Source organism: Varanus komodoensis, unplaced genomic scaffold, assembly GCF_004798865.1.
Source record: "Varanus komodoensis strain SLA01 unplaced genomic scaffold, ASM479886v1 scaffold3, whole genome shotgun sequence".
Lineage (NCBI taxonomy): Eukaryota > Metazoa > Chordata > Lepidosauria > Squamata > Varanidae > Varanus > Varanus komodoensis.
The window spans coordinates 56676602-56688149 of NW_025335761.1; the positions used below are offsets into that span (position 1 = coordinate 56676602).

The 11548-nt window shown below is 45.1% G+C and overlaps 1 protein-coding gene across 2 annotated transcripts in view; it reads left to right on the plus strand.

Moving 5' to 3' along the window:
* Positions 1-11548, plus strand: part of AKT1 (AKT serine/threonine kinase 1) — a 116562-nt gene that overhangs the window by 85438 nt on the left and 19576 nt on the right. For both annotated transcript variants that reach the window (XM_044435919.1, XM_044435920.1), the window contains exons 5-10: positions 742-889; positions 2928-3059; positions 3755-3820; positions 8126-8194; positions 9698-9823; positions 10569-10697. In XM_044435919.1, the coding sequence (XP_044291854.1) occupies positions 742-889; positions 2928-3059; positions 3755-3820; positions 8126-8194; positions 9698-9823; positions 10569-10697 (670 nt within the window). The remainder of the gene's footprint in view (positions 1-741; positions 890-2927; positions 3060-3754; positions 3821-8125; positions 8195-9697; positions 9824-10568; positions 10698-11548) is intronic.

The following is an 11548-nucleotide window of genomic DNA, read 5'->3' on the forward strand; positions in this document are numbered from 1 at the left end:
TGGCATTACAGAGTTGGGCTTGTTTGGCTTCCACTCCCTTGAACCTCCTTGCTTAGGTAAATCCATCAAGCCACAATCTTGTTTTCCACTGCCAGATTTTTAAAAATGCTACATCAGAACTGGCAGATACAGGTCAGGCTATTTGTCAGTCTAGTCTACTCTGGGACCATTGAAAGAATGGGCTTCCACGGGAGGTGGTTGAAGCCCCATCGGTGAGGGTGTTCAAGGATAGACTGGACATGCACATGGTAGGCATGTCATGAGCAGAGGGGTCATGGAGCCGGGGGTCAGACTAGATGGCCCAGGAGGCCCCTAATGACTCACTCAGTTTCTGTGTTTGTTCAGCCCAAGGTCTGCATTTCATTTGGAGGAGCTCTTGGGGTGCATTCCCTTGGTGACTGGGGCTGCCGAGAAAATTGGGGACACAATCCCAGCACACTGTTATATAAGATTTAGACATTTCAGTGTTTTGGAGTTGGAAAAATTGTGCAGAATTTGCTAACCCACCGAAGCATCAGTGGCCAGTTGTTGAGGGTGGGACCAAGGGGATGTGAGCAGGGCCTCCTGGGGAGCTCCAGAGTGCCAGATTGGGACCCCAGGACCAGGTTTGGTCTTGAGATCTGAGGTTCTGCACTCCTGGTCTAACCTGGTATTGCCCACTTTGACTCTTTCAGGGCCTTGGCAAGGAAGTGTTGTGCACCACCACCTCTTAAGACTAGAGATGCCTTTTATTTTTCTTAGGGAAGAATGGACAAAAGCCATCCAAACCGTAGCAGACAGCCTTAAGAAACAGGAGGAGGAAATAATGGATTTTAGATCCGGCTCTCCCAGTGATAATTCAGGTGCTGAAGAAATGGAAATCTCCATGACAAAACCAAAACACAAAGTCGTAAGTATTGGGTCAAAATGTCCATCTGTCCCACAAGTGTTTATTCCATATGTGCTTAATTCCTGCACCTCCCACTGACCCCAGCCAGCGTGGCCAGAGTGCGTCCAACACATCTGGATTTGCAGATGTGGTGGCCTCCGTTTCCACAGCATGCGGAGATTCTTTGGAACACGAGCAGGGGCTTCCTGCAGGCCTCCTCCCACCCCACCCTCAACAGACTGTATGGATTTTAAGCTTGGGCTTTTTTTTTTTTAAATGTTCTCATTTGATTGTGGTTTCTGTTTTATGATCTTTTTTTCAGGGTGGGGGATCTGTTTTGGTTGGCTTTGTAACAGCCCTAGAGAAATACAGTGAATAAATTTAATACAAAAGTCCGTGAGAGGGGCATGACAAAGAAACAGCACTCAACAAGCAGGCCAAGATCTCAAGGACCAGAGAGAGGTGGTGGGGTCTAAAGCATGTAAGGGATGTCAGGTTCCAACCCAGGTAGATGAGACAGGTGGGACAAGTCTGTCTAGCCTTTTCTCTTGTGGGTAAGTAATTCAGGTGTAAGAGGTCACCTAGCCTGAGGCCAGCAGGTTCCTAGTAGTTGCTCTGGGCTTTCGGTTTGCATGTGCTTCCAAAGCTGTAGGAACATCTCCAGCCATCATGGGTGGTGCTGGAGCACAGCAGACCCTTCTGGCCTGGCAGCAGGATATAAGAAGAAAGATGCCTCGTCCTTCTATGGAGATTCCCCAGTTTGAGACCTTGAGGCTTGGAGGACAGCTTGGCTGATAATGACTGACCTGCTCCCAGAAGGTGCAGCACACTCTTTGTCCACATGGGGGTGACAGTGACACCACTCTGGCCTAACTGGCAGCTCAGATGAGTTGAGCTGCAAGCACCCAGGGGAAGCAGTCAGCGGCCTCTGCGGGAAATGTCTGGGATCCCGTGGCAAATCACATCATGTGCAGTGTTGTCCCCTGAAATCGGAATGTGCAAAAAATGTTGGCCAACATGTCAACTCCTTTAGGTGTTCCTCTCACGGCCTTCAACAAGGGTTGAGGACTGGCCAGTACAGTCCTCAGAATGATTCTTGAGAGATGATACTTGTAATAAATTTGGGATAACAGCACTCATCATGGCAATCCCCATAGCCATCCCAGAGGGATCTAAAAATTCAGGCAACCCTGTTGATCTGTATCAACAAGCCGGGCCTAGCAGGTTTCTTCTCCACCAGGAGCAGTCCTCCTGCAAGGCTATTGGCTGCCATTGCCCGTTCAGAACAAAGCCACCACAAAATAATTTGCATCACAACAGAACGATATGCAGTCACTGGGACATCATTCCCTTTCCCCAGCTATGGTGAGAGAGAAGGGCTGTGCACTAGGCAGGCACTCCTGCCTGAACTTGCCTGCAACGGTGAAATTGGGGCTGCTGTTCTAAAAATAAGGCAGTGTTGTGTCCGCCCCCCCCCCCGGCCATGCACCACGACATCTAGCATATTGCATTGCAGCAAAATATAGAAGACCCCCTCCATGGAGCCTGGGACAGGATCCTGTTATGAGCGATGTCCTAAAACCCTCGTGCTGGCTTTTTAAAAAGCGCATGTACAGCTGCACTGGTACATTTTGCATTTGTTTCATTGTGCCTGCTCCTGGGATTCCTGAAGTCACTTGTGTGGGAGGAGAGGATAGTGGATCAGATGGTCTCACAGGCGTTCAGACAAATTTCAGTCGTATCCTTGGGGTACGTGATTAGCTCAGTCCAGTTGGCTGCTGTTCGCTCGAGAGGGTAGTTTTTGACTTGTGTGATAAAGAGATAAGGCTCTCTTGTAGCTTCCACAGAAAAGCAGGATTTCTCCAAGCTGTCAGTCATTTTATTTTTTATTTATTTTTATTTGGGTATTTTCATCCCGTCCAATTATGGCACATCTCTGGACTGCTTACAAACAGAACACCCAATAAATACATATAATAACCCATAATAATTTTATACATTTTTGGGGGAAAAAGTCTTCTGTAAATCCCTCTAACTTATTTAAACATGTCACTCACAGACGATGAATGAATTTGAGTATCTGAAGTTACTGGGAAAAGGTACTTTTGGAAAGGTCATCTTAGTGAAAGAGAAAGCAACCGGACGGTATTACGCGATGAAGATCCTGAAAAAGGAAGTCATTGTTGCAAAGGTAGGACATCTCAGTTCATCTTTGTCAGCCCCTGTTTAGTTGAAAGCCAAGAAGAAAGGATATAAAAGTCTGAGAGGAGGCCACTGCTAGGAGAGGGCAGTGAGTTCAGGACTCGGAGGGCCAATTTGGAGATTGCACCAAACCTCTTGCATGAATGGGCTGTGAGCTTGCTCACTCCTTTCTCTTCCTCCTTTGTCCATCCTTTGATTTTCTCTTCCATGTCCAACCATACTTTGCCAAATCGCCAGAATCGGAACTGTTTGTGGAACAGACTGGCCATGAAATGCAACTGTGGCCAGGAGAATCTGTTCTTGGGAACCTGTTAGAAAGAAGGGAATAGATGAAACAAGCAGAACAAACAAAAAGGAGAAATTATGATCCAGGATGTAATACTGTAACCTGCCCATGCACAAGCCATATACTTATCTTTTTATTCAACCTTCCTTGACGTCCCACTAAACCCACTCTATGCCCACTAGACTCGCTTTCTCCTCTACAGTTTAAATATGGTATCCTAGGGGGAGAGTTCTGTGACTTGAATTTTTCAGTGTTCTCATTTCATTTCATCAGATTTTTCATGAAAGCTAATCAAAACGTTGCCAGATGCTTTTGTTTTTATGTTTAGTATAATTCTGTTTAATTCTATTAATCCCAAAGTTGCTGCTTATTCACAGCTTAAATGGGTTGCATTTCAGGATGAAGTGGCTCATACTCTGACAGAAAACCGTGTTTTGCAGAACTCTAAGCATCCTTTTTTAACGGTGAGCATTCTCTTTCAAAGAAAATCTATTATATGTGAGATGACACTTTTCCTCATTTGAATTCATTCGCTGAAGCAGACCTCAGAGGTGTAGTATTTCCCCCCAAATAGTGGTGGATTGAAGAACTTGATTGTGTTGATCCCTCCTGTTGATTTAGTAGTTTCAATGCTTTGTGACTCTGCTGGCAGTTTTCTGTACTAAACACTCAACATTTAAGGGTTTTGAAAAATACATTTTATTGATTGATTGATTTATATCCTACCTTTTTCCGACAAAGGGCTCAAGGCAGCTTACATCATTCTCCTCCTCCATCTCATCCCCACAACAACAACCCTGTGAGGTAGGTTGGGCTGAGAGTCTGTGACTGGCCCAAAGGCACCCAGCTGGCTCCATGGCTGAGCGGGGACTAAAACCCAGATCGCCTGAGTCCCAGTCCCAGCTCTTAACCACTACACCACATTGGCTCTCTCCACACTTATCCCCTCAACAACAACCCTGTGAGGTAGGCTGGGCTGAGAGTCTGTGACTGGCCCAGAGTCACCCAGTTGGCTCCATGGCTGAGCAGGGACTAGAACCCAGATCGCCTGAGTCCCAGTCCCGTGCTCTTAACCACTGCACCACACACTGGCTCTCCATTTACATGTCCATAAATACAGTGTTCCAGGTTGGCCACAGCTTTTTTTGAAGGGTTTTCTGACAAAATGTCTCCTCCCACTACTCAGAACCCATGATCATCTTCAGAGGACTTCTTGAAGCTTCTACCAGATGATGCTAAATGACTGGCAGTGGTTGCTGTTACCTGCCATCAAGTCATCTCCACCTTATGGCGACCTTACGAATGAGAGCACTTCAGCATGTCCTACCCACGACAGCCTTCCTCTGCTCCTCTAGATTCAAGGCTGTGGCTTCTGCATGATGGAGTCAATCCCTCTCATATTGGTCTTCTGCCTTTGACTTTCCCTAGCATGATTGTCTCCCCCACGGAATCTTGATGTGCCCAAAGTACAACAACCTTGGTTTTGCTGGTTTTGCTTCCAGGGCAAGTTCTGGCTTGATTTGATCTAGGACCCACAGCTTGTCCAGTCTGTCACTTTGGGGTATTCACAAAGCTCTCCTCCACCACCACGTTTTGAATGCTTCAGTTTTCTTCCTGTCTGCTTTCTTCACTGTCTAGCTTCCACACCCATGCAATGCAATGGGAAATACAATCGTTTGGATGATCTTGAGCTTGGTTTCCATTAAAACCACCCTTACACTTGATGATCTTTTCTGTTTCCTTAATTGCTCCCCTTCCAGGTCTCAGTCTTCTTTGAATTTCTGGGCTGCTGTCTTCCTTTGGATGGATGGTGGGTTACAGTTATGGAACAGACGTCCTCCAAAGTTTTGCAGGATACTTATGTTGTTATCTTATTGGCAACATGTGAAGAAATATTTTTTCTCTTGGGCATTTATGGTTCTTTTATCAATGCCAGAGCTGTTTAGGGTTATATATTGTATTGTTTCTTTCCAATATTGGTATTGAAATTTATATTTTAACTATTCTGTAGTATTTTAGTTTTTAATTATCTGATAGATGACAAGACAACAGTGGCTATTGGCCAGACTAAAAATATAATGAACAAATGCAGAAATATAAATGCACGGTCCAAAATCTGTTAACAAATGTCCTTATTTGTTACTTTGTCAAGGTTGCTCTTAAATTGAGCCCATTTTTTAAAATCTCTGTCCATCATTTAACTTGGGAAAATCCCTATTTTCCCACCCAAGTCTATTCATATCTACCTGAATTAACCTGAAATTTTGTTTGGTTGGTTGACTGTGTTGTGCTGCCCACCCAGCCATCGGGAAGAGAAAACTTCTCTTGTTCTTCATGGTCTTTGTGCATCACGCACATGGGTTTCGCACCTGCCTGCAACCTGTTACCAGGCAGATTTGGTAGCTCAGAGCGTTTTGCACCTTTGCCCTTGGTTCTTCTTCAACCGCCCTCAGTCCTTGTGAAGTTCTTTCTTTCCTCCCTAATTCATGAGTGTTTTTCCTATTTCAACCCATTTTTCTCTAAAAAAAAACCAAAAAAAATCTTATTTCTTACCATCTTTCTCTGTAGAGCTGTTTTTATTTCTCCCCTTGAGTTTTTTAGTTTTTCATAAGCCATTCCTTTATTTATTTTTAAAAGCTTTTCTAACCTGACCACCACTAGTGTCTCAGGACAGCTTACAATAAAAAATGAGTAGAATAAAACAAAACACCACAGCATCCAACAATTCAAAATAATAAAATATTCCTTTCTTGCCTGCCTGCCATAAAAAACTAAAAAAAGAAACTTTCTTCAGGATCCTTAAGCTATTCGTATACACACCTTGCATTGTCTCTTCATTTCTCCATTTCCTCCTCCTCTGCCTTCTTGATGGCACCGAAGTCCCCCTTCGAAGCCCCCCTTCCGCAAATGCTTGCAGAGTGACTCAAAATTGCTACGTATCTTTCAAATGCAAGCTTTCCCAATTTGAAGTTTTAGAGAGCGGGAGTGCTTTGTGACGGGCCGTGTCGACCGTGTGAGTTTCCTTGTGAGTGCGTCTGTAGCCTTTTCTCAACACCCCTCATGTGCCCACTGATCCAAAAAAGTTAGCATCCTTGATTGAGCCTTATGTATCCCATGCCAGGTGTTTTAAACTGGTCTGCTCAGTTTGATGCTCAGTGGTTTAAACTATTTATATATTGTACTATGGAAGATGCTTATGGTTGTTTTTATTCTGTCTTGTTTCTAGGAACTTCTGTAAATGTCCTGGAAAGTTTCACTTACTGGGTGGCACAGAAGTGAAATCTAAAAAATGAGTGATCTCTGTACTGCAACATTTTTGGGACTGAGAACCCTGAGTGTAATACGGTGCAGTCAGAGGGTTGAATTGAGACTTGGGGGACCTGGAATCTGTTCTCTGCTCAGCCATGAAGCTTTGGGCACTAAATCTCAGCTTAGCTTACCTCACAGGGTAGTTGTGAAGATAAAATGGCTAGGAGCAGGACCTGTAAGCAACTTTGGGTTCCTTGAGGGAGGAGAAAAAGGCAGGATATAAATATTATAATGAATAAATAACATCAAACACCCACCCCATCCTCATGAGCAAACCTGCACTTCCCATTTTCCATGTGCAAAATGGGAATTTTAGTGGCTTCTGAAAATAGTGATGCAGCATGAAGTGAAGTTAGCATGATGAGTACCTTGTTTACTTTAAAAGAGGATTAATAATTAAGGGTGCAATCCTGTGCAAATTTAGGCAGAGAAAGGCCTGCAGCTATTCAGGCTGGGCTTGCTGGGAATTGTAGACCTTTTTTTCTGTCTAAACTTGCCTGGGATTGCACCTTAAGACCGAGTGGTTCATGAGCAGTAATAACTTAATAACTCATCACTGATGTCCAATAGGACTTGCCAGACTTAGAGGGGAAAAAATGGTTACAGTTCCTGAAAATGGTGCCTCGTAAAATCCATAATTATTTACGGATATGTTTGTTTTTATCTAAAGCCAAAGCTGAGAGTCCTTCTCTGGCTCTGAAAACCCAGCTGTAACTTCTGGGCTGGAGCCCAAGGAAAACAAACCAGGGGGCTGTTCCCGTGATGTAGGAATATGCATGGTGGAAGAAGGCACCCGTTCTTTGTGGGAGGGTGTACATGTGTGGAAGGGAAGAGTAAGAACAGAAAAAGAATCCTTCCCCTGCCGGCTTTTTTATATTTTGTCTTTGTGACTTCAGTGTCTCAGCTGGTTCTGCTTAAATGCCCAAAAATTAAATGCCCAAGATAGGGTCAAGTTCACCTCATTCTACTTTTTCCATATTATAAAAGTTGTTGTTTGCTGTTTGTCGTAGTTTGTCTTTCCAGTATGTGCGTATTGCACGTAATGGGGAAAATGTTGCGTGTGGTCAAATATTATAATAATAGAACCTAGAATGATCTGATGAAGCTGATTTCTGAACGATTCAGGAAAGATCAAAGGGAGTGCTTCTTCACACAACACATGCTTAAAACTTGGAAATTCATTTTCGCAAAATGCCCACCAGTTTGCAAAGCTTTAAATCCAGACGCATTGAGTGGAGGGCAAGGCTGTCTGCCCTGCTAGTCCTGGTGGTTTTATGCCATCTCCAGAATCAGAGACAGCATGCGTAGAAACCCCCGTGGGTAGAGAACTTGGCTGGGAGGATGCTCTTGCACTCGCGTCCTGCTTGGGGCTTAATTTTCTTTGAACGCTTGATTTAGATGCAGTCTTTGACAAATGCAAATAAAATTGCAACACTTCTTTCCTGCGTTTTTCTTTGCAGGCCTTGAAATACTCATTTCAGACGCATGACCGTTTGTGCTTTGTTATGGAGTATGCTAATGGCGGGGAGGTAAGGTTCCTATTCGTCTTGATCAAATGCTTTTGCTGTTTCACCTTTTCCGTGTTTGAGGAGCGAGTATCTCCAAAGACAGTCACAGCAAGTCTCTTTAGGAGGCTCCTAAGACAGGGACGGCTGCTCAGTGTAGATCAAATGCTTCTCATGCGTAAGATCTCAATCCCTGGTATTTCCTATTGAAAGAAGCTTTCACTTTGGAGTTATGCCGTCAAACAGACCAGGCAGTATGGCTTGGATGGGGTAAGGGAACTTTTTAAGGGAATGTCAAGTTAGTTGCTGGTCTTTCTTACTGTCACTGAAGTGTATCAAGGGCTGTCGTTTTGAGCAGACACTTCCACCCAGCCATGCTCTAGTGATGGTTTGCACTTCGCCTAAGGTGAGGTTGTGAATATAGCGGGTGAATCCAGTCTGCTGTGTCACGCTCCCCACACCGATGGAGCGATGTCAGATTGGTGTAAAAGGAAGGGACTGTGGTTTCCTTTCTGCGAAAGTGGGCATAAGCCAGCCAAATGCACTGAACCCATAATTCGCGGGCAGCTTGGCCAGTGGGAGTCCATCTAACGCATCTGGAGGGCCTCCCTGGTAGAAGGATGGTGTAAGCTCCCGGCTGAGTTTAAGCCCAGGCATGGAGCATGGGATGCTGCCAGGCTATCTTTCGGGAGGATTTCCCATTTCAGTACATCGGGCATTCCCAGGCTCGGAAGAGGCTGGGCGGTCTCCTGCCCTGGTAACGCTCCAGCCCGTGGTCCTGCTGAGAACCCCTGCTGTTTTCTCCACTTATTGCTATCTTCAGCTAAGCCAGTGTCTGGGAACTCTCCTTTGGCCGGGGACTCATCAAAGCATCCTCCCCAGTGGGGAAGGGGCTGCGCTGACAAAGTGACACCAGCTAAGCTGCGTTCCCCAAGCTGCCCACTTCGCTGGAGTGGCTTTGCTGCATTAAGGCCCTCCCGGGGGGCAGGGAGGAGCCATTATGGGCCAGGAACCAAACTTTGTCAGGGGCATAGCCATGCTTCTTCTGGTTATTTGTCCGTGGAGCGCTGTGACCAGCCACCTCCCAATTTACTTGCCAACCCCCACAGAATGGAAAATAATAGTATTTTGAACAGACTGCAGAAATGCACTTTCTTTTAGAATATAATTTAGCTTGTCCTGGTGCAGAATTTAAATTTATTCCTTGTAGAACAGACTCGTTTGCTGTTATGTGCTGTCAGGTTGTTTCTGACTAAGGCGACCCTTTGAATGAGTGCCGTCCAAATTGCCCTCTCCTTCACAGTCGTGCTCAGCTCGTGTAAACTCCAGGCTGTGCCTTCCTTTATGGAACTGATCCGTTTCCTATTTGGTCTTCCTCTTCTTTTTTTGCCTTTGCCTTTTCCTGTATGTAGCCTGTATTTTCAGAATAACTTTTCACTGAACCCTCCTGTCTATCATAAATGCTGTGATAGACCAGCATAAATGAACACCAGTGAGGTGAGGACTAACAGGTGGTTACCCTTACAGCTGTTCTTCCATCTGTCGAGAGAGCGGGTCTTTTCTGAAGACCGTGCCCGGTTCTATGGAGCTGAGATTGTGTCGGCATTAGACTATCTACATTCAGAGAAGAACGTAGTTTATAGAGACTTAAAGGTACGTAGACAGAGAATGGTGAGTTTGGGGGCCAGGCTTTCTTGGTCATCTCAGACATGCCTGTGGAGCAAATGGTGCCAAACTGAGTAAGAGCACAGCATAAGTTGTAATTTAATTTTAAACTTGATTGTATTGGGTGCTGCCAGACGTGTTTTAAAACCTGTTTGTGTTGGTACGTTTCTCTCTTGCCCCCATGACACCTTCCTTTTGTTAGCTGACTTTTCTTTTTAACCTTGCCTTTAGTGAAGGAGGAATTTTAAAATGTGTACCTCCTTAAATTAAAATTAACAGGGGTCTGGGTAAGGGGGTCCCTCTCTGGGAGCCCGTTCCAAAGGAAGTAAGGGGGGGCTACCAGGAGGGGGGCCTTTTCGGCTGTGGCACCCCAGTTTTGGAATGAGCTCCACAAAGAGGTGTGCCTGGTGCCTACTTTTATTCTTTTCAGCGCCATGTGAAGACCTTTTTATTCTCCTAGCTTTTTATCAGTTAAACGTTTTAGCTTCATTTTTAATATCACATTTTAGTCTGCACCGATTTCTGTGCCGATTCAATCGCAATTGCTTTGTTGCTTTAAGTTCATTTTATTTTGTATGTGTGCTCGTAACTGTGTTTTAAATTGTTCTTAACTTGTGTTAACCACCGAAAGAGCCTTGGCTATTGGGCAGTAAAAAATGAAATAAATACATAAGTACATACATACCTGCGTACATCTAACGGTCTACCTTCTGATTTGGATTTTCTATTAAAGTTGGAAAACTTGATGCTGGATAAAGATGGGCACATAAAAATAACAGACTTTGGGTTATGCAAGGAAGGAATCAAGGATGGCGCAACGATGAAGACTTTCTGCGGCACGCCAGAATACCTTGCACCAGAGGTACCTTTTTGTGTTGTCCTTGTTATGTAGTCACAGGTGTCGCTTTCCTTAACAGACATAAGTGCCGGTGGGCTTTGTGGGAGGGCCTTACTGAGCAGTAGCAGAAATCCAGGTGTGTTTGTATTTGTGACTGGGCTCTAGGTGGAAATAGCAAAACCACTACGGTATCTTTGTCTGTATGGCCAGGCCACTCTGGCACCGGCTGGTTTGCTCTCCCTGCAACATTGTCTTTAAGGCAGTGCTTTATTTCTGTCCATAGAAGTGAATGACTGCTATGCACTTGCATGGGAGAAACTGAAGAGGTGGCCAGTGAGGTGGGATGAACTCTGATGAAGAGACAGCTTTGGTTGGTCAGGCCTGGTTCTAAACTGTTTCGAATGGCGCTGTGCCTTATTTTACTAGCTTTTATTTGCTTAAAGTGTTTTCATCCTCCTCCTCAGACCAGAAAGGGCTTCAGGAGTGCTTACAAGCAGTTGGTGGCAAAGGACAGTTGCAGATGCACTGCATGAGGGAAAAGGAATGGAAAGAGAGGAGGGGAAAAGCTCGGTTGTTTTCAGAGGCCTTGAGTCCCTTCCCACCACCCCCAGTATATCCTGCCAGAATGGTTGCTGGTGATGTCAGCCCAGGATGGGAGGAGCCTGTTCGGGCCTAGCAGGAGCGACTCGAGTCAAGTGTGCTCCCGTTGGATATTCTGAGACCTTCATTCGTGGAGTGAAGGACTGTGGGAATTGGCAGGTGGATGGTCGCCTGTCACAATCGTCTTGATCTCTTCCTGGATGCCTTCCAAGTCTGTAGCCATGAGCTCCATAAGTTAAAGTTCTCTTATTGTTGGTCTAACAATGGTGGGTGGG